Below are 23,697 nucleotides of genomic sequence, written 5' to 3'. Positions count from 1 at the left end.
ACGAGCTAGTTAATGGTTAGCCTTTTTGGGACATTGTTTTAACTATTTTTGCTTAAAGACAACAGAGCTGCTGCATAATAAACAAATAATATAATATATATAACACAAGCATTTTTTAGTATTTCTGCAAGAGACAAAGCATCTGCCAGGTCACCAACAGACTGGCCTGCACGCGGGTCGCCAACAGGCATGCCCACCTCCAGGCCCGCAGGGGCGATCCTGGCCCGTCCACCACCTGAAGCAGCTTGCTGTTGCATGCGCTCATATTTTTGCACCGAAGGGGGTCCATGAAGTTGGCAGAGGGGTCTAGGTGGTCCAGGAAACTAGTACAGTCTCTGCGCTAGAAGAGCCGTATTTCTGGTTTGAAAATCGGAAATTTGCCTCTTAAAGTTACCAAGAATGGTATTTCTGGTAACCAATGTGATGTGAGTTTCTCGACTCGCCTCATTGGCACAGCACCCCTGCAGGCCCGTTCGTTTTATTGCCTGTTGGGGCTATTTGGGCCTTTGTAAAATACCAGGATACCAGGCTAGCCCATCTCCAATCCGGCCAATGCCAGCCGGTCACCAGACATGCCAGCCTACATGCAGGTCAATGATAGCTGATAAAATGATAGAGAATACAAAACACAAGTAACCAAAGGGCAATACAAACGGAGGTCTCAGAAAGGCTTTACACATTTATTTAACCAATAGGTCTGCCTCTGTGTGTATAAAAACAAAGCGGACAACTACCAAAAATGTTGGCAGATAAAGCCATTTCCATAAATCATGAAAGCCATAACTAAATATACACAGAGTGCCAAGAACTATGTTGGATGGATAGATATGTATCTAACATGATTCTTGGTACTCAGTGTATATTTGGTGTATATTTAGTTATGGCTATAAAGACACATTTAGGTCTAATAGACTAGACTGCTCTGACAAAGATCACAAACAGACAACCCACACAACTAGGCAGGGAAGCACATAAACACATACAGTTGTGATAGGCAAGTATACACAAACCACAAAGAGGCAATCCCAAACAAAAACTCAGTTAATGAGATGCCATAAGGAAACAGAAGTTACTGTCAGACTTGTCCATACAATTGTAGATCACACTGCAAGGTAGATCTGAGACAGTTTTAAGCATAGACCGATGTCTGGCACAAATATTACACAACCACCTATATGCATAGAAACATGGAACTAACACACATAATGTTAGAATTACTGCACTACCCATACACACAACAGGCTTACATTTCCATATAGACATAAGCATTTATTTCTCTGTCTCCCGAGCACTGATAGGGTTGCCACCCATGTATTACATCTACATTGGAACACCAGAAGCACTAAATAAGAGACAACATACACTGCAATCACATAAGGCTTCCACCCAACATCTGCCCTAGTCTCTTACCTCCCAGATCCAGGCCATGAACGACTGGAATAGAGTAGCTTTCGGCAGGTTGTGATGTCATAGCCATGTGACCATTATATGGGCAGGAACGAGTGTACAGCACTTAAAGGAGCAGTAACATTAAAATATTTTATTTAAAGAAATCAATACTATACCCTACAAATAATAGTCATACCCTAATGCATTTAAATCACATTCCTTTAATAATTGCCAAAAAAACTTAGGAAATAGGCGATAGAGACACTAGCTCTCCCCTGCGTGAGCTCCCCCGACACTTTTCCTCCTCACAGCACTGCCGGCTGTAAGGAACCAGAAGTTGGATGAAATTCAGAGCTGCCAGGAGGTAAGTTCTTCTTCATGCTGGCTGGGGGACAGGCAGAGCGAATGTACAGGCTGCACAAGTGAGGGAATGGCTGGGCAAGAGAGGCTGCAGGGAGAGAAAGAAACACTGCTGGCAGGGAATGGCTGGGAAGAGGCTGCGGGGAGGGAAAGTGGGGGGGGGGGAAGAGAAACACTGAGAGGAGGGAACTTCTGCACAAGAGAGAGAGGCTGCTGGGAGGGAAAGTCTGTTGAGAGACAGAAACGCTGACAGGAGGGAACACCACTAAGCGATGAACATCTGACCCAGGTGCTACCATCCAAATGCTGTATACAAAATTCCAAAAATGAGGTGCACACTGGGAGCCTTTTCAGAAGTAAAAAATCAAAATTGTATTTAATACATGTTTAAAAGCAGGTCTTTGTCTTTTCCTAAGACCTTTATCAAGACCAATTAAAACATCATGCAAATAAATAAATAAAACCAACAGCACTAACCCAATCACGTGCCGCCCCATGGGACATGTGATGAAACACAATCAACCTCATCAGCAACAATATCCAAAACGACTATGTGTCAAAAGCATATCATAAAAGTAACAAAATCCTATCATGAAAGTAACTAATGACATATAACAGGGTAACTATTCACTTTAACAGACAATTGAATTGGGACAACTGTGTGGTGTCGGTGTGGCAATTGCCTGGCCATGAAAACAGAGGAGGAATCCTACTGTTGCATGGAACTATCGTCTGTAAAAAAGAAATATCTACATCAGGGATCCCCAACCTTTTGAGCCCGTGAGCAACATTCAGAAGTAAAAGGAGTTGGGGAGCAACACAAGCATGGAAAATGTTCTTGGGGTGCCAAATAAGTGCTGTGATTGGCCATTAAGTAGCCCCTATGTGGTTTGTCTACCTACATTGAGACTCGGTTTGGCAGTACACTGGTTTTTAAGCAACCAAAACTTGCCTCCAAGCCTGGAATTCAAAAATAAGCTCCTGCTTTGAGGCCACTGAGAGCAACATCCAAGGGGTTGGGGAGCAACATGTTGCTCAAGAGCTACTGGCTGGGGATCACTGATGTAGAGAATGATATTCTGAGACAAATTGCAATTGGTTTTCATTTTTTACTATTTGTGGGTTTTGAGTTATTTGGCTTTTTATTCTTCAGTTTGCAATTTCAGCAGTCTGGTTGCTAGGGTCCATATTATCTGTTGTCTGACATCTAAAACCTGTCGAGGTCATGTAGGAGTCAGTGGCAGAGGCCCCTTGAACCATTAAAAGATATAGCCTTCATGAGGTTTGAGTTTTTTGGGTTTTTTTGTGTTTGGCTCTTATTATGTAGCAAATCGAAATGCCCCCATGATTTAGTTTGTCAGTCCAAATATATAAATAAATGTCCCAGACACATCCATAATTACCTAATGGGCACCACATTTGTTAGTCTGCTATAAACCTACTAGTCACCCTGCCCAAGTTTTTTGTTCCACAACAGCTAAAATGCCACAGGTTATTCTGATCTACAATCAGGCTGACTTTAACAGAAAAGATTGCCGATGTGTGGTCTTTTAATTGCTTTACTTAGTGAAATGCTACCATCTCTGCTGAAAGGTTGTCTTGTACTGACTAACACTTCATCTTTTAGTTTTATATTAGAAAAATAATTAATAGCATCTCGGTTTTCCAGTAGTTCAACAGATTTCCAGCCAGAATCAACACCCGCTGTTGCTTATATCATTTACAGCACTGAGGCAAAGTGTCACCATGTTATGTGGTACCAGATAGATCCTTAAAGGAGAAGGAAAGGCTTTGTGCAATGGGGGTGCCAAATGTTACGCACTCCCAAGTGATTGTATTGACTTACCTGAAACTCCTGGCCGGTGCACCTATCACCGGGCTGGGGTTATACTAGTGAGCACCATAGAGCGATCCTCTTCCGGCGTTTTCTTTCTTCAAATTTCCCGGGGCAAACGCATGTGCAGTTGAATGAAATAGCCGACTTTTTCGTTCCAAGTTTGGCTTTTCATTCTACTGCACTTGCGCAGCCGCGCAAAGGAAAGAGAAAGACGGAAGAAGATCACTCCGTGGTGCTCACTGGAAGACCCCGGGCCGGTGCAGTTTTCTGCTGATAGGAGCAACGGCCCGGGGTTTCAGGTAAGTCAATACAATCACTTGGGGGTGCCTAACATTTGGCACCCCCAAGTGTACGAAGCCTTTCCTTCTCCTTTAAAGGACCGATAGCAAAAAAATTAAATGTGGTCTCGTATGCATTTAAAAATATTGCAGCGTTAAGCTGCCCATAAGAAATTAGAAATAAAAGATTGTACACTCTCAGAGCAATGGGTTTTGGTGGCAGGGGTCAGTGGACCCCTATTTGAAAGCTGGGAAAGTCAAAAGAGGAAGATAAATCATTGAAACCGTTTTTTACAAATTAAATAATAAACACCAATAAATTAAATTAAACAATAAAGTCCAATGGAAAAGTTGCTAAGAATATGACCCTACATCATTCTAAAAGTCACCTTAAAAGTGAACTACCCCTTTAAACCTTATCTGTGCTGTTCGCTACTAATAAACCTGCTCACTTTATATGGGGTAATCCAAAATTCTCCTACAGATTTGTTTTAAATGACAGAATGGCCGCCATATAAACTATACTAAATATCTTTACACACCATTAGTATTAATTGATTGTACTGAGCTATTTGTATTGTAAAGCAATGGCGTAACTTCCAGTTAAAGCACCAAAAAATCTAGGTCTCTGTTTTTGTGTGTTCATATTATCTCATGTTATAACTTTGAGTAACTGTTACCTTTTACTGGGGAAAGCTTCTTAACTGGAGTGGACCACCTTTGTTAGTCAATGGAATATAAACGAAGCCACTCAGGAACCATATTTTTCAATGTACAAAATGTTATTGTATTTACAAACAAATGATGTACAATTTGGTTCCTTTATTGTTCAGTAGGTTTGCTGACAATGCTTTCTTTAGAACACAAGAGGGCGCAATTTTTTTAAAAAAAATAAAGTAATAAAAATTGAAAAATAACACAATTCTTTATTAGAAAAGATGTTGTTAATAGTTACTGATGCTTGGTCAAAAGAGGGTTTGTATTAGTTTTCAACCCACTGGCTCTTGGTTAGTCCAAAGATAATCGGTAGTTTGTATTAGAGTCTTGCGCGGGTCCATATTTTGGACCCGAACCCAACCTGTACCTGCAACCTGCAATACGCAACCCGGAGCCACAACCCGCATTCTTACTCACTTGGACCTGCTACCCGACCCTACCCGCAAGTACCTTATCCGCAACCCGGACCTGCTGACCATCAAGAATCAGGAAGTGCTGTCATTGTAAACCGGAAGTGACATCATCGGAAGTAGACGTGACCAGAAAAAAGGAGTGAATATCGGTATTGAGAAGAGTCCGCGGCCCGACCCGCAACCCGCAGAACTGCGGGTATACCCGACACCTGGAACTTCTAAACACAACCCGCAGGGTACCGCAGGTTTTTGCGGGTAACCCGCGGGTACCCGACCCGCTGCAGGACTCTAGTTTGTATTCTTGTTGCTGCCTCCCCACATAACTTTGGGTAAAAGATATTTCTTCAATGATCTACAACATAAAAATACAGAGGGGCGCTAACTTATAGTGTAAAACTGTTATCAATTTTAAGCCAACATAAAGTTGCATTCACAATACATAAATCAGTGACAGCAGCCCCACAATGTAAATGTCTCCAAGTTCAGAGGAAGCCCCACAGCTGAAGTGCCATGTTTATTTTACAAGTAGCTACAGGTTTTCTTATGCTATCACATGGGTATGCAACATCCACAGATCCTAGTTAGCATGATCATTCAAATTTGTATGAGGATTGCTTCATTAAAGGGGCGGGGTCAAGAGTGTCAGCCCACGAGCCCCAGATTTTTTCAGATTTGTCCAGGCAGCCTCTGCTTATATAAGTCAGTTTATAGCGGGGAAGTGCTCCATTTTTTAGAGATTTCCGGCACTTTAAAGGAGAATTCAACCCCCCATGGTGATAAGTTCCCACTGCCCCCCCTCCACTGGCCCCTTTCCCTGCCTCCCCACTGCTAAGTGTTACCCCACAATTGTGTCCCCTGTAGGATTACTGACCGTACAGGCAGAGTGAGCACAGCGGAGCTCACAGACGGCATCTTCCGCAATTCTGTAATCCTCGTAAAGTGCGCTCTGTATTGGCGCATGCACAGTTGGAGCAATCTTTTGTTTCGTGACAACTGCGCATGCGTCGGAAGTGCCGGAAGAAGACCCGAAGTTTACCGAAGTGCTGGAAGATGCCGCTCGTGAGCTTCGCTTTTGCGCACTCTGCATATAGACATATATGAAGGAGAGTATATGTTTGAAAAGACGTCAGAGAGATGAGGTTGCAAAAGGGAGATCTGGGGAACGAGAGAGCAGAGCAGATGGAGGTGTTGCCAGGTCTAATTTTCAAAACCAGCCCAAAACTAGCCAAGAGGCACTTCAAAAGTAGCCCAAAATAACACAACATGTGCAGTGAAAAAAAGTCTAAAAAAAATAAATGAATATATTTGAAAATACGCCTTTTTCAATTTTCACTGATTTACACATTTTTCCGTGAAGCAAAATGGGAAAGATTCGCCCTCTTCACCAGGGGCATAACTGCAGAGGGGGTTATAGGGGCCCCATGAGGCCAGAACACATACAATTTCAGCAGATGTTTGCCCCAAAATTGTCCCTGGAAAATATGGAGCCCAAAATCTGGTAACTCCCAATTTCTACACAAGTCAGTCCCACTGCATGCTGGACATTGTAGTCTTTCATTAAACGTGGCAGTCTGCAAATTTTTAAACAAAAACTACATTACCCAACATGCACTGAGAGACGCAGGCTTGGCACAGGGCAAGAAAAAAATTTGGCTGGTTTCCAAAGTAAAAACCAGGGAAAGGCCCAAAAAGTATCCCAAACCCGTATCTTGGCTAGTTTGTATTTTAAAACCCACCTGGACTTTAAATTAGTAGCCCAGTTTGGCTGGAAATCAGCCATCCTGGCAACCCTGCTGCAGCCCATAACAATGATGGAGAAAGGCTGAGGCATGATATCATTCAGAGGAGGGACAAAGGGCGACATTACAGGGAGGAGGACGAATGGGAAAGCAGGGACCTGTCAGGAAAAAGTGAGAGGAGATGGAGTCACAGGAGGGGGTGGGTGAATGGGGAAGCTGGAACCTGCCAGCACAAAGTAAGAGGACAGCACTAAACAATAACCAGCAGTGGGGGAGATGTGATAAGGATTTCTTAGCAATACAGAGATTTTAAAAGGATAGGACACACTTGAATTTGGTGCATAGATGTCCTAAAATGGACACAGTAATCCTAAACAGCAACTGGAGCCAGATTGACATCATGTTCTCCCGCCCCTATTGGTGTCAGGTGGCTGTGACATCAGCATCTCCTAAAATTGACTCTATTCTAGACGTCGGTGGCCTGGCTCTGGGAGGTGAGAGAAGAAGCATTAGATATCTGCCTGCACATTGGGTTATTCTGATTGCACCTTTATGCTTACTAGGCACCAGTCTAGGGATACTTAAGGGTCTTTGTTAGAACAATAAAAAGGGGTCTCATGTATTTCATGTAAATGTATAATGTACTGATGGCTTCTCAAACTCTAATATAAATAGGCTAAATCAATTCTTGAGCAGCAGACACCAGAGGTCTAGTATTTGAAACAGCAAGTTGTTTTTTATGTAGTCTGGACCTGTCAGGCAATGCACTGTGATTGGGGGGCACACTGGATGTAATGTGTTGGAATTGTTTGCTACAGTTGGGTTGAATGCAATGCAATGTCATTTCTGAAGCCCCTATCTCCTGCTGTACTCCAACATTAACTGCACATGCGTGCCTTGCAGTTACTAGGGATGCACTGAATCCAGGATTTGGTTTGGTATTGGGCCTTTATTGGCAGGATTCAGATTTGCCCGAATCCATGTGCCTGGCTGCACCGGATCTAAAAAAAAAATCACGTGACTTCGCCACACTAAGAATTCAAAAATGTGGCGCATGCGATTCTCTTTACCCCCATATATACATATGTATATTAGGGTTCGGTATTTGGCCAAATCTTTCACAAAGGATTATATATATATATATATATCTATATATCTATCTATCTATATATATATATATATATATATATATATATATATATATATATATATATATATATATATATATATATATATATATAGATAGATAGATATATATAATACACAAAAGCCATGAATATCTTGTAAATTATATCCTTATAAACAGTGAGTTCTGATGTCATCAGTTATAAACGGTGAGTTCTGATGTAATTTCTGTCACATGACTCACTGAAACTTGTGTATTATAATAAATAAAGTACCCCCTCTTGTAAAATGTGAGAATATTATAAGTTACCTCGGAGTTCCATGACCATATTTATATGGTCAGGAAACTCCTCGGTAACTTATAATATCCTTATATTTTACAAGAGGGGTACTTTATTCACTATATCAGTTAGCTATAATCATAAGCATTTATGCATTTATATTTAAAGGCCCTTTAGCCATGACGAGTACTTTGAGTACAGCTGTGCTGTAATGTGATTCAATCTGCTTTGTGTGGATCTATGAACAGAAGGTATTTTCAGGTGCAGGTATGGGATCCGTTATCTGGAAACCCGTTATCCAGAAAGATCTGAATTAAGGAATGGCTGTCTTCTTTAGACTCCATTATAAAGAAATAATCCAAATTTTGAAAAATGATTTCCTTTTTCTCTGGTATAATAAAGCAGTAGCTTGTACTTGATCCCAAATAAGATATTATTAATCCTTATTGGAAGCAAAACCAGCCTACTGGGTTTATATGTTTACATGATTTTCTAGTACAGGTTTAGGATCCCTTAACCCGGAAACCCGATATCCAGAAAGCTCCGAATTACTGAATAGACTCCATTTTATCCAAATAATCAAAATTTTTAAAAATGATTTCCTTTTTCTCTGTAATAATAAAAGAGGAACTTGTACTTGATCCCAACTAAGATATGATTAATCCTTATTGGAAGCAAAACCAGCCTATTGGGTTTATTTAATGTTTAAATGAATTTCTAGTAGACTTACTCTTCTGTCTACCCAAGCTAGGGGATCACGGTCACCCAGACTGTGACTAGTATTAATTGTTTGTGAAGATTCTCATTCATCCAGGTCATGGTATATATCTGCAGAAATAAGGGTAGGACTACACGAAAGTTTTTGCCGCGATGCGACAAAATGCCGGCGTCAAATCGTATGCGGCGGAAATAAGATACGTGATGGATGGTGTCGCAGCGTTGATCCAACGCCACTGTCGGATGCGGACGCTGCATCAGACAGTCGTGTCGCGTCGGATCAACGCTGCGACTTCATCCGACATTTCTATCTCTTACCTTATTTCCGTCGCATACGATTTGACGCCACGTCGGATCGCGCCGAAAATGTTTGGGAAGTCCTACCCTAAGTCAAACCAACTGGCTTTCTCAATTCAGAATAACTTGGAAATAGGATCTTTTTTCTGAAAAAAACGAGTTTGAATAGAGGCGGTGGTGCTGTTTTGGCACCTCTCCCTGGACGGTTTAATTACACCTCAAAACGCCAATCGTGCTAATACAATCAACACCTAACTTCATGGCATCGTTGCGGATTATAATAAACAGATTATGCTGATTGAAGGAACATTCCAGAAGATGTAAATAGGATCTTTTTTTAGGTAATATATGTTTTATAATATAACTGTCCCAAATAAGGCATGCACTCACAGGTCTTATCCAAGGTGAAAAAATGGTGTTTATTTAGCTTAAAACTGCTACAAACACAATTTTTTCCCCTTGGATAAGATCTGTGAGTGCATGCCTTATTTGGGACAGTTATCTTAATGTTTACATTTTGCACCCAGGCACACTTAACCTTTATACATGCTGTGCCGGCAAAAAGCCAATTGGACGATATGAAACGTCTTCAATAAAAACGCAGCAAATCCAGTGGATTTGACTTATTTCTACAGATACACTAGTATTGATTGCTACTGTGCATGCTCCATTCATTTGCAGGTCTGTGATCTGATTGTGAGGCTTTATGCAGAGTTACCTTTAGGTGTACCACCACCCTTGCTGGTAGGTATCCATTTTTACATCCATTTTGAAGCTCCCCATAGAAGCGACAATTCTTCTTGCCGAACGACCGATTTTAGGGAAGTCCGACCAATCCTTCGAAATTATCGTGCGGTTACTGGGATTCAAACGATCGTACATCTTACGATTTTTCGGCCGACATCTGTCAGGAAATTGATCGGCCAGGTCAAAAAATCTTCATATGCCTTTGATAAAGCCCGCAAACTGGCGGGTGAAACGTGCGTCAGGTGCACTTTTAGCTCTGGTTAGGAAGGCTTCTGGTAGGGACAAAGAATCTATCACGGGGGCAATCGGATCGGGAGGGGACCTTGGAGGGTGAAGGGGTTGGTTCAACGAACGATCTGTGGGTTTACCAATCGATGTCAGCATCCTAATATACAGTTTTGGAATAATTTAAATGAATTGAGGTCTTTGCTAACCTAATTCCTCCTCAGTTCGCCCATACACCGGAAGGGAGGGATCCTGAAGTGGGTGAAGGGGTGGCTGTACGTGGGGCACTACTTGGTGTACCTATAGATATATAGTGCGATCAATGTGCCGGATAATCATATATCAACTCTCTTGAACCAACCGTCACTCCTGACTTAAAAAACCCCTCTAACCCCCTGTTATTCAGTCTATGAGCCTCCTCACTTAACCTTCTTTTTAATGGTGCTATCTAGACATTGGTTTTAATAGTTTATTAAAAGTTAAGTTTTAAGAATCACTTCACTGGAGTTTTGCAATATATGGATGGGAAGGTGCAATTGGATGGGTCATTTCTTTTTTCTCCTTGTTTTGTGCAAAAAATCTTTGTCGGCCCCAGTGCAATCTATCTATGTTTGCAGGGCCAAGCAGGCAGCTCCCCTTTGTTTTCCTGGCAAATTGGTCTTTTTAGTTGATGATAAATTCGTACGGTCGTACGATCGTTCCGAGAAAATCATGGTCTCACGATGAGGATCTGATCTTTTAAAAATCTCAACATCTACGGCCAGCTTTACACTAAATCACAAGCATTGTTTAAAAATAGCCAAATATGTCTGTATTTAAAAACTGTTAAAAAAAAAATGGCGGGCATCCGCTTTAATCTCATGTAAACTATAAGACCACTGCATTGCAAGTTGGTGCAGTACAACTTAATGTCACTTCATGAGAAAATACAGTGGGAAGGGTGGATTTAAAGATGGCGATTAAAGACAGACAGAACTCATGGGAGGAAGTTTAAAAGGAGAGGAAGGGAATACAACTCTAGTATGAGATACAGAATGACATTAAGCACTTTACAATCTAACAACTGAATTCTCTTTTCAGAGCCATCACCATGTCTGATTCTGACCTCTTGCATTTTCGATTTGAGCAACAAGGAGACGGTGTCCTGCACAAGATGAATATTTTGAGAGAGCAGAATTTGTTTTGCGATGTTTCCATTTTCATAAACGACGCCGAGTTTCATGGACATAAAGTTGTTTTCGCTGCTTGTTCTACATTCATGAGGGACCAGTTTTTGCTCAATCAGTCCAGGCAAGTTCATATAACTATACTGCAGAATGCTGAGGTCGGACACAAGTTACTGTTGTCCTGCTACACTGGAGCTCTGGAAGTGGAAAAGAAAGAGCTTTTAAAATATTTGGTTGCAGCAAGCTACTTGCAAATGGGCCACATAGTTGAGAAATGTACAGACGCACTCTCTCAGTACATCAAAAATGAGCCAGAAACCCAGCCCTTACCGAAAGATCCTTCTTGCCCTGCTGAGATTGAGACTGCAGAGAGCCCGGATAAAGACTGCGAGATTATTGAATTGTCTGAGGACAGCCCCTTAAACTTAGATTTCCAGGTCAAGAAGGAAGATCATGAACAGGGGCAGATTTCTGAAACAAATGACATCTCTTCTGTAGAAATTGACTACAAGGATAATGACATTTGTATTTTCAGAATGGAGAGCGCTAACAATGCAGACACTGCGCGGTTCCCCCAACCTTGTACCTCTTCCAAATCGAACATGTTTTTCTCAGAAACCCAGCATTGTTCTATCAACTCAACTGTAGAAAACCGCATGCCCGATTTGCCTGAAAATCAGTTCCAAGCCTTTCAGGAAGGGGGGGATGAAGGATCTGAAATGGTGCATTGCCTACAGACAGCGACTGAAGGAGTCTCCTCGTGGCGGCACCAGTGCCCCAAGTGCCCTCGGGGTTTTGTACACTTGGAGAACTATATGCGCCACCTAAAGATGCATAAACTGTTTTTGTGTTTGCAGTGCGGAAAGACATTTACTCAGAAAAAGAATCTAAACCGGCACATCCGCGGGCACATGGGTATCAGGCCCTTTCAGTGCTCTGTTTGCTTAAAAACGTTTACTGCAAAGAGCACTTTACAAGATCACCTGAACATCCATAGTGGTGACCGACCCTACAAGTGCAATTGCTGCGATATGGATTTTAAACACAAATCTGCTCTAAAAAAACATCTCAGTTCGGTTCATGCTAGAGCTGGAGGTGACAAGTCAAACTTGGACGCCATTACCAAAATCACCATAGACTATGATTAGTGTGCATGAGCCTTACCTTTATGTTTCTGGATTATAGATCCTCACATAGCACAAAATAGTTGTGCAAAAAAGTTAGTTTTCTTAAAGGGATACTGTCATGGGAAAAAAAAAATGCAGTTCTGCACTGAAATCCATTTCTCAAAAGAGCAAACAGATTTTTTTATATTCAATTTTGAAATCTGACATGGGGCTAGACATATTGTCAATTTCCCAGCTGCCCCTAGTCATGTGACTTGTGCTCTGATAAACTTCAATCACTCTTTAATGCTGTACTGCAAGTTGGAGTGATATCACCCCCCTCCCTTTTCCTCCCAGCAGCCAAACAAAAGAACAATGGGAAGGTAACCAGATAACAGCTCCCTAACACAAGATAACAGCTGCCTGGTAGATCTAAGAACAACACTCAATCGTAAAATCCCATGTCCCACTGAGACACATTCAGTTACATTGAGAAGGAAAAACAGCAGCCTGCCAGAAAGCATTTCTCTCCTAAAGTGCAGGCACAAGTCACATGACTGGGGCAGCCGGGAAATTGACAAAATGTCTAGCCCCATGTCAGGTTTCAAGATTGAATCTGTTTGCTCTTTTGAGAAATGGATTTCAGTGCAGAATTCTGCTGGAGCAGCACTATTAACTGATGCGTTTTGAAAAAAACATGTTTTCGGATGACAGGATCCCTTTAAATAATGTAAAAGTAATTATACATCATGAATGCTTTTTTTTTTTTTTTTTTTTAGGAGGAAACCTCTGACTCTCAGTCACCACCACCCAGAATGGGAAAGTTCACAGCTGTCCCATATTAAAGGAGTTTATATTGGTCAATAATGCTGGTATAAACCAAACTGGGAGATGATTTGGTTAATGACTTACCCTTTATTAAAAGTAGCTAACCACCATGGCTGCTCTCCTGCTCATACGAAGGCTGCTTACGCTGAGTAAACCATTGAAATCTTAAACATTATTTTAATTACTACAGGTATAGGATCCCTTATCCGGAAACCCAATATCCAGAAAGATCTGAATTACGGAACGGTCTCCTATAGACTCCATTTTATTCAAATTTTTTAAAAATGATTTTCTTTTTCTCTGTAATAATAAAACAGTAGCTTGTACTTGATCCCAACTAAGATATAATTAATCCTTATTGGAAGCAAAACCAGCCTATTGGGTTTATTTAATGTTTAAATTAATTTCTAGTAGACATAAGGCATGAAGACCAAAATTAAGGAAAGATCCGTTATCCGGAAACCCTCAGGTCCCGAGCATTCTGGATAACAGGTCCCATACCTGTACTTAGTATCATGTAACTTTTTGCCACTATATAATTAAATGATAATGGTAACAGTTTGGTAAAGGGCATAGTTATTTCAGGGGTGGTTCACCTTTAAGGTAACTTTTATGTTACAGAATGGCCAATTCTAAGCAACTTTTCAATTGGTTTTCATTATTAATTTTTTATATTTTTATAGTTATTTGCCTTTTTCTTCTTACTCTTTAAAGCTTTTAAATGGACGTCGCTGACTCCATTCTAAAAAAAACAAATGCTCTGTAAGGCTTCAAATGTATTGTTATTATTACTCATCTTTCTATTCAGGCCTCTCCTATTCATATTCCAGTCTCTTATTCAAATCAATGCATGGTTGCTAGGGTTATTAGGACCCTAGTTACCAGATTGCTTAAGATGCAAATTGAAGAGATGCTGAACAAAAAGCTAAATAACTTAAAAACCTTCAATAATAAAAAATGAAAAGCAAATGCAAATTGTATAAGAATATCAGTCTCTACATCATACTTAGGGGCAGATTTATCAAAGCTCAAGGGGAATTTTCAAATGAAAAAAATTCGAATTTCAAGCTATTTTTTGTGTACTTCAACTAGGGAATAGTCCAAATTCGATTCGAATTTGAAAAAAATTTGAATATCGAAATGTATTACGTACTGCCTCTTTAAAAATTCAACTTCAACCATTTGCCATCTAAAACCTGCCGAATTGCTGTTTTAGCATATGAGAGACCTCCTAGAACCTATTTGGAGTCAATTGGTGGACATTGAAAAATCAAAGTTTTTTTTTTTTTTTTTTGGAAAAACGTAGAATCGAATGCGCTACTCCTTTGTTTCATACGATTCAAATTTTTACATGTTTGATCGAAAACGGACCTATTCGACCAAAAAGAAACTTCGACTTCATTTCAGTTGGTCTTTTTGAATTCGAATTTCGACCCTTGATAAATATGCCCCTAAAAGTTATCCCAAAGGTGAACAACCCCTTTAAGCAAAGTTATCTTTTTACCTAGAGGTAATGTTGCTTCCTGATCTGCAAAAAATAAGGAGCATTTATCACACTTGATTTATTAAAAATCTAGTTGGACTTTTTTGGATTTGGTGTCAACAAAAACTCAAACATATGCACATGTATTTTGAAACCTCAAATAGTTGGGATATAAAAGTCAGTGAGAATTGCCTAAAGTATTTATTTTTCTAGTTTATTAAAACATTAGAGTTTTCACTATCATTGAAAATTAATGGAACAATACCATTTGCGACTTCTGACAGTGGAAGAAAGTTCTGCTAAACAGTTTCCAGGTTCGCAAAAACTTTATTAAATTTGCGCAAAGGAATATTTTTTGTGCAAAGGCATAACTTTTCAAATTGAGAATAGTTACTGACTTTTATTACATTCCCCCATTAAACTTCTGACAGTGGAAGAAAGTTCTGCTAAACAGTTTCCAGGTTCGCAAAAACTTTATTAAATTTGCGCAAAGGAATATTTTTTGTGCAAAGGCATAACTTTTCAAATTGAGAATAGTTACTGACTTTTATTACATTCCCCCATTAAACTGTTAAGATGCGTGCAAACATAGATAAAAAGTAGGGATACACCGAATCCACTATTTTGGATTCGACCGAATCCATTATTTTGGATTCAGCCGAATCCCCGAATCCTTTGTGGAAGATACGGCCAAATACCAAACCAAATCCGAATTCGCATATGCAAATTAGGGGCGGGAAAGGAAAAAGTGGAAAAAATTGTTTTACTTGTTTTTTGGCGAAATATCACGTGAAATCCCGCCCTGCCCACAATTTGCATATGCAAATTAGGATTTGGATTTGGTTCGACCAGGAACAAGGATTCGGCAGAATACGAATCCTGCTGAAATAGGCCGAATCCTGGATTCGTTGCATCCCTAATATAAAGATTCACATACGTTACACAAATGTACTCACAGTTTAAAACAAAAATACAAATGGCTGGAGCTGGTAGCTTTTTTTTTTTTTTTTTTTTTTTTTTTAAAAAAAAGACAAATTGACTTACTTTTACATGGTACATACCAATCGTACCATCTACAAAAAATCATACCAAGGGGCTTTTGTATTAGAAACAATATGGAATTATTAAGCAAGTGATGTAAAATCTTAAACAAATGCTCCCTTGATTTGATGGTTCTGGTTATTGAGCAAGTAGAAAAGGATTGGACTGTGGTCAGGATGTTGTAAAATTTGAAGTTGACCATTTTCGACTTATTCCCAGGAAAAGAACTATTAACTGGCAAAAAGACTTGAGGACAATATAGGCAAGTACAGGGAAGACTTGATAGCCTTTAAAGAATGAAAACTTTCTACAGTCTAGCCTAATTGTCATGATTGGGAATGTATGGTTGTCTTTTAAGTCTGGCTATAAAAGATGACCCAAAAGCCTCAAACTCTTAAGAAAACAAATTTCCCTTACTACTGTTAAGAGCTAAATGTGTTCCTCTGAATCAGAAAATGAAGACCAACTGAAAAGTTGGCCATTCTATAACATACTAAAAGTTGACTTAAAGATGCACCACACTTTTAAGAAGCTTCCAAAATCACAATCACTACCTCACATGTAGGGGCCTATTTATTAAACCCTAACATTTTTCTGGTCGGGTTTTATAAAGGGGAAAACTCAAATTTTTAGATGAAAAAAAACCTCAAAATTTTCAGAGATTTATTATACCGCAAAGCTGCTAATCCGAAAATACTCCAGCTAAAACCTGTCGAGGTCATGTAGAAGTCAATGGCAGATGTCCCTGAAGATGTCTCTTGACATTGTGATCCGCTCTGGTTTTCATCCAATAATCTGATAAATTTGAGTTATCTCAGCGACAATTGACAAAGTCGAGTTTTCTGAGCGTCAATGCTGAAAAGTCAGATGATTTGAATTAACCCACGAATTTGTCGCAATGTTTTGTTCGCACCAACTTTTTAAAAATTATTGATAAATGAGTTAAATTCATGGATGGGAGTTAGGTCGACTTTACTTTAATAAAAAACCAAGATCAATTCGTAAATACCCCCCTTAAATAAAACATATGGGGACTTAAAAGTGACAGCACCGCCATGCATTCTCCATTTAAGTATGTAAATGGAAGACAGTGGTTTTATTTTCAGCTGAAATTTTCCAGCAGAACAGTAACTTTTCTATAACAAATTTGTTTGCCCTTAACGAAAAAAAAAAAACACCTGCACACATTTAACTTTACAATCGCAAAGACTTTATTAAGAAATAACTTACCGATACTCCGCTTGCGCTCCTCTTCTGAAAAGGCGACATTGTGACGCTCCATCTGTTGGCACTCGAGGAGAAATCGAGCGCCGCCAGATGGAGGAGCACAAGCGGAGTATCGGTATGATATTTATTAATAAAGGCTTTGCGATTGTAAAGTTAAATGTGTACTTTGTACCTACATTATTGTAAATGCCAACAGGTTGGTCAGGAATATACATGAACTAAAGCTGGCCATTGGATCTGGGCCTCATTTGACCACCCACATTAAGGGCTAGATCTGGTGGATCTGACCCAACAATCATATCATATACACAGGGGGCTACTGGCACCAATGCACTCTTCGTTCAGTTGGATATTCAAACCTGCCAGATAGATATTTGGTCAAGCCCACTATATGGCCAAGCAACGTTGGGCGACTTCAGAAAACGAAGCGTTCCTTCCATTACATTTTAGCCGGCAGGAAGTCAGTTTGGGGAGATAAGTCGCCCGAAGAAGAAGCGATTTGTCGCTGGGCGACTAATCTCCCGATTGGATGGCAAGTGAGGGAATACAGGGTTATAGAAGATTGCATCTTGGAGTCAGGAAGGAATTTTTCTCCCCCTCTGAGGCAAATTGGAGAGGCTTCAAATTTGGTGTTATGCCTTCTTCTGGATCAACTAGCAGTTAGGCAGGTTATATATAGAGTTAAAAGGTTGAACTCTACGGACGTGTCTTTTTTAACCTAACTTACTATGTAAAAAGCGATGTAATATCAATGCTGCTTTTGTAAAGAAGAAATGCTTTAATCCTTAAATGTGAATTAACCAAGTGTATCTTCATCATACATTACAAAAAGTTGATATGTGGTCTTTCTAAAGGTAGGCTTTCTGGGGGTTTTTTACCACCAGATTAAAATTAATTTACACCACCCAAGACCTGAAGTTAATTAAACCAATTCAGGCATTAAACTATGTCTGGTATGAAAGTGGTATTAAATGCTCAGAGTACAATGATACTTTTTTGTATTTTTAGCTTAGTTATTCCTGTATGAATTATACACAAGGCAATGTTAGTACAATTCAGAATATGGTGGGGCTGAATTTAGGGTGAAGCTGTGGATTTGTATTAGTGACACTAAGGGGGTTATGAACAATTTGTGATTTTTTTTTTGTTGTAAAATCGGACTTTTAAAAGATCCCGAATTTTTCGGAATTTATAAAACCCCAAGGATGGAAAAGTCAGAATCAGAAAATCAGGCATCTCAGACCTGTTGAGGTTGCATATAAAGCCGGCCATAGATGTAAAGATTTTTAAAAGATCCGATCGTCATCGCGAGACCACGATTATCTCGAAACGATCGTACGAATTGTAAACTAAAAAGACCAATTTGCCAGGAAAATAAAGAGTAGCTGTCTGCTTGGCCCTGCAAACATAGATAGATTGCACTGGGACCGACTAAGATTTTTTTAACCTGGCCGATCAATTTCCTGACAGATGTCGGCCGAAAAATCGTAAGATGTACGATCATTCGAATCCCACTAACCGCATGATAATTTCGAAGGAGTGGTCAGACCGGAAAAAATCGGTCGTTCGGCAAAAAAAATCTTTGCGTATATGGGGAGCTTAAGTCAATGGGAGAAGTCCTGATGATTTTTTGATGTGCGCTGGGTTTCATGCAAAAATCTGATTTTTCGGGAGAAAAATCTGAAAAAAATAGTGAAAATCGGAGGAAAAATCCAAAAAAAAAAAATAGTGAAAATCTGATTTATTTTTTTTCCCCCGCAAAGCAAATTTTCGGAAAAATTTAATAAATAAGTGTAAAAAGTGTAGCAGAAAATATTGAGATAAAATCGGACTTTGATAAATAACCCCCTAAGAGAAAGGGTCTGGTCAAGTTTGAAGCAAACAGGGCAACCCAAAAGTTGTACTTTGAAGAAAATGTCATGATTAGGTGGCAGGTTTCCTACCTTTGGCCATCTCAGAAGACAATCATTATCAGCACTGTCAATTAGAAAAACATAGAAAATGAATACATTTAACCCACTCAGGCATTTGTGCCAACATCTCTTATGATATGATGAGTAGAGCAACTTCAGGTATTGGGATCTGCTATCCTCAATACCTGGAGTTTTTCGGATAAGGTGTCTTCTGTAATTTGGATTTCATACTTTAAACTACTAAACAAAAATATAAACATGAACTAAAATGGGATTGTTTTTACTCCAGTAAGGATTAATTATATCTTGGTTTGAAACAAGTACAATGCTCTGTTTTAATATTACAGAGGAAAAGGCAATAATTTTTTAAAAATATGAATGGATTAATGGAGTATATGGGAGATGGCCTTCCCATAATTTAGAGCTTTCGGGATATTGGGTTTTGGAGAACGGATCCCATATCTGTATATTTAGAGGTAGAAACTGTCTTGATAACATCTTGGGAGCAGCGTAATTATATTTTTACAAATACCATAGCTTGAAGTGCCACATATAGGGGCAAATTTACTAAAGGGCGAAGTGACTAACGTTAGCGAAAATTCGTCAGCGCGCCGTCATTTCGATACTTCGCCGAACAGGCGCATGCGTAACTTCGCTAGGGAAGGAGATAGACCCTAGCACTACTTCTCACTCAGATGAAGTTTCGCTATGGCGAACGGGCAGATGCAGATTTTACTGAACGTTACCTGTTCCACCAGACTTCGCCAGCTCAGACCACTCGAAGTGCAATGGAATGTATAGGGCTTTTCTAAGTCCTATTTCAGGGTGATAGGCTGCAAAAGTCTGTAAAAATGTTTTTGGGTACCCGGGCTCCCCCATACATTTCCTAACATATGGCACATAAACTATACAGTGGCCTAATGTGTAGGGCAATATAACAACTTTATTTTCTTTTATTAAGGTTCCCTGGACTTGTGTAGTGTAATGTATTTGCGACAACATATACGTCCATTCAACTTTAACTTCCCGCCGTATGCAAATTAGCCAACGCTAGTGCAACTTCGCCAGAGTTCGACGCCCTGGACGCAACTTTGATTGATTTTTTTGTGAATTAGCGTTATCCAGGCGAATCTACGCCTGGCGAAGTGTTGCGATGTGAGCAAAGCCGTCAATGGCAAATTTATGGAGGTTAGTGAATTTGCCCCATAGTAACTATGAATGAGGAAGAGCAAACAGTGGACTGCCATCAAGTCAAAGCAGAAATGTAACTTGCTTTGAATAATAATATCAAAATCACATTATAAAACCGATATGGACTGTAGTCAGTGGCATAACTATAGAGGTAGCACACCTGCAAATTCATACAGGACTAGTAGCATACCTGAAATTGTGCACCCAGGCCTCTAAAATTATACCACAGATTTTAATACTTTACAACAACCAGTAGTTAAAGATGATTGCATGGTCAAAACTTGTAACGGCAACAGAAAAATAGAAATAACTGAGAAGAAAATTGCCAGACTGCAGCAGTTTTATTACAATAATAATAAATGGAGCACATATATCCATCTGAAAATGGTCATGAAATGGAAAATTAGATAAGCATAGGTAACGTGAAATGCCTGCTATAACAATGGTAGTGTTGGAATTTGAATTTTTATGTTAATGGCATGTAGTGGAACGCAGTTTTCCAAAACTGCAGGAGCTGTCACACCAACATGAAAACTAAATGTACTAAAGAACTTGGGTGGAGATGCTCGATACACTGACTAATGTCAGAACCTTGGGCTAATGGTCCCTTGAATTCTTTCTTGGCTTTATGCGCAAAAAAAAATTCTTGTGTGCACAGTTTAAACTTGTGTGTGCAGTTATTTAAAAGGTGTGCTCAGTTGATTGATACAAAATTTTATGTTTTTACAATTTGTGTGCTGGCCTCAAAATTAGAGAGGACATTGCCAGTCAAATGGGAGAGAAGGGGGATTTTTAAAGGACCTGTTAAACTATTAGATTAACATAGAACTAATGCATAGCTCCCAACATTCTGAAAACAAAAAAAAATTTGCCGTGCCTCTTTTTGCAGCCACACCCCCTAATTACCATGCCCATTTTACAAAATTTTGCCAGGTTATGAAAGTTTTTTTTTTTAAACATTTTTTTACAGTTTAACATATTTTTCTTACAGGAGAGTAGAAGGTGTGAGAGAGCGGGAAGAGCGGAGAGGAGTAAAGGAGAAAGAGAGATGCGGAGTACTGGTGAGGTAAGTCGCATAGTAGGATATGCATTCATGTAACACAGACTTATTACTAAGATCAGGTTATGAAAGTTTAAACACATTTCTGTAGTTTAATTACAGTTTTACTAATGAAGGTTAATTGCCCTTTAAGCTGTGAGTCTAACTTCTCCCAAGGGACAAAACGGTTACAAAAGTATCCTAAGTATCTATTCTGGGCTCTCTGGCAAGAGCCAATTAAGTTAGAAACATTGTATCATTTTGGCTGTTCAGTGCAGAGAAATCGGGACTTTCCAGTACAAACGCAGGACTGCGCGTTGAGCTGTCAAAAGAGGGACTGTCCCGCTTAAAACGGGACAGTTGGGAGTTGAGTAATGTGTATATGCCCATTCTATGCTACAGTTTTGGAGAATTTCCAGGGTTTAAAAATGATACATTAAGCCTGTCCACATGCATGTCTATACAGTGATTAGACTTGTCAATATATGACAGGGTATTTCTTTCAGGAATTTTACCTTAAAGCTTACCTGATACCCCTGGCCGGTGCTCCTGTTAGCAGAAAACTATCCTGGCCTGGAGTACTTCTGTATGAGCACCACGGAGTGATCATCTTCATCTTCTTCATTCTTCTATTGGTCATGGCTGAGGCATATCACAGTGAAAAAAATGTTTTTTTTGTGCTCTACTGCACATGCACCCCTGGCACAAAGAAGGAAAAAAATCACAATGTGGTACTCTACAGAAGTAACCCAAGCCTGGAGTATGCTGGAGGAGCACTGGCCCAGGGAATCAGATAAGCAATTATAATCATTTGGGGCCCTAAGCTTTGGCACCCCCCCCCCCCAGTGATTATAAATTCTTTTCTCCTTTAAAGGGATACTGTCATGGGAAAACATGTTTTTTCAAAATGCCTCAGTTAATAGTGCTACTCCAGCAGACTTCTGCACTGAAATCCATTTCTCAAAAGAGCAAACAGATTTTTTTATATTCAATTTTGAAATCTGATATGGGGCCAGACATTTTGTCAATTTCCCAGCTGCCCCATGTCATGTGACTTGTGCCTGCACTTTAGGAGAGAAATGCTTTCTGGCAGGCTGCTGTTTTTCCTTCTCAATGTAACTGAATGTGTCTCAGTGGGACATGGGTTTTTACTATTGAGTGTTGTTCTTAGATCTACCAGGCAGCTGTTATCTTGTGTTAGGGAGCTGTTATCTGGTTACCTTCTCATTGTTCTTTTGTTTGGCTGCTGGGGGGGGGAAGGGAGGGGGGTGATATCACTCCAACTTGCAGTACAGCAGTAAAGAGTGATTGAAGTTTATCAGAGAACAAGTCACATGACTTGGGGCAGCTGGGACATTGACAGTATGTCTAGCCCCATGTCAGATTTCAAAATTGAATATAAAAAATCTGTTTGCTCTTTTGAGAAATGGATTTCAGTGCAGAATTCTGCTGGAGCAGCACTATTAACTGATTCATTTTGAATTTTTTTTTTCCCATGACAATATCCCTTTAAGGTAAATGATCTGTATGCTTATCAAAGTATAAAGTAACCGAATACTGCCAGAAGTGCACAAAGTACTCTCATTTAAATCACTGTCTAGTTGTTTTGGTAAACAGGACCCTAGAAACAGGGGTGTCAGAAATTGCACACTGTATCACTGTCTACAGCAGTGATCCCCAACCAGTGGCTCATTGTATTTGGCTCACGGGGTTAAAAAGGTTGGCACCCCTGGTCTGCAGCATAAGAAAGTTATTAAAAGTTAAAACACCCCTTTACGTATCCTCCTACAGTGGATCCTAACCAAATGCCTACAGCTGTTTGCTTCCAAGGACAAGTTGCCTCCTGAAAGGCTATGCCCTGTGCATTCAATATGGACTTTTGCTCTGCTTTTGGCAAGTAGTGGTGGTCTTAAACAATCTGCCATGTAACACAAGAATAATATGATCAGTCTATCATTTGGATCTGTATCCACCATGTCAGAGGACGAAAAAGCTCATTCAGTCATTTTCAGATAGTTCACCAAAAATAAAAACTTTTTTTTCATAAATTTCTGTTTTAGATTTGTGACCGGTATTATAATATTGAGGCTTAAAGTTTAATTTTTCAAATTCTTATGTCATTCTAAAGTAGCTTTGCGAGGGGGTGTCACTGACTGTAACTATTCTAAATTAATACATGAGTTGGTACACTTCTTATATGTGTCAATGCTGAGCTAAACCCCAAAAATGAATGTGGCTAAAAATGCCATGTTTTATATACTGAACTTATTGCACCAGCCTAAAGTTTCAGCTTGTCAATAGCAGCAATGATCCAGGACTTCAAACTTGTCACAGGGGGGTCACCATCTTGGAAAGTGTCTGTGACACTCACATGCTCAGTGGGCTCTGAGCAGCTGTTGAGAAGCTAAGCTTAGGGCTCGTCACTAATTATCCAGCAGAAAATGAGCTTCCCCTGTAATATAAGCTGATGCTATAGGGCTGATGATTAAATTCTGATGCTAATTGCACTGGTTTCTGTGCTGCTATGTAGTAATTATCTGTATTAATTACTAATCAGCCTTATATTGTGACATTTCTA

General features: G+C 39.7%; 2 protein-coding genes across 5 annotated transcripts in view; one reads left to right on the top strand and one right to left on the bottom strand.

The window, feature by feature from the left end:
* rabgap1.L (RAB GTPase activating protein 1 L homeolog) overlaps positions 1–1,481 on the bottom strand; it is a 113,696-nt gene extending 112,215 nt beyond the window's left edge. The window contains exon 1 of one of the 2 annotated variants that reach the window (XM_041572475.1): positions 1,411–1,481. The gene's annotated coding sequence lies outside the window, so the exon portion shown is untranslated. The remainder of the gene's footprint in view (positions 1–1,410) is intronic. The other variant, XM_041572476.1, reaches the window with a different exon arrangement.
* The window catches only part of LOC121396884 (zinc finger and BTB domain-containing protein 6-like), a 133,765-nt gene extending 121,181 nt beyond the window's left edge, over positions 1–12,584 (top strand). For 2 of the 3 annotated variants that reach the window (XM_041572478.1, XM_041572477.1), the window contains exon 4: positions 11,206–12,584. In XM_041572478.1, coding sequence (XP_041428412.1) covers positions 11,216–12,439 — 1,224 coding nt within the window. In that variant the 5' untranslated portion in view covers positions 11,206–11,215 and the 3' untranslated portion in view covers positions 12,440–12,584. Of the gene's footprint in view, positions 1–6,913; positions 7,228–11,205 lie in introns of those variants that run through there. The other variant, XM_041572479.1, reaches the window with a different exon arrangement.
* The last annotated feature ends 11,113 nt before the right edge of the window (positions 12,585–23,697 follow it).

The sequence above is a fragment of the Xenopus laevis genome, chromosome 8L (assembly GCF_017654675.1).
Source record: "Xenopus laevis strain J_2021 chromosome 8L, Xenopus_laevis_v10.1, whole genome shotgun sequence".
Lineage (NCBI taxonomy): Eukaryota > Metazoa > Chordata > Amphibia > Anura > Pipidae > Xenopus > Xenopus laevis.
Note: the sequence above shows the minus strand (reverse complement) of the source record. Positions and strands in the feature narration are given on the sequence as shown.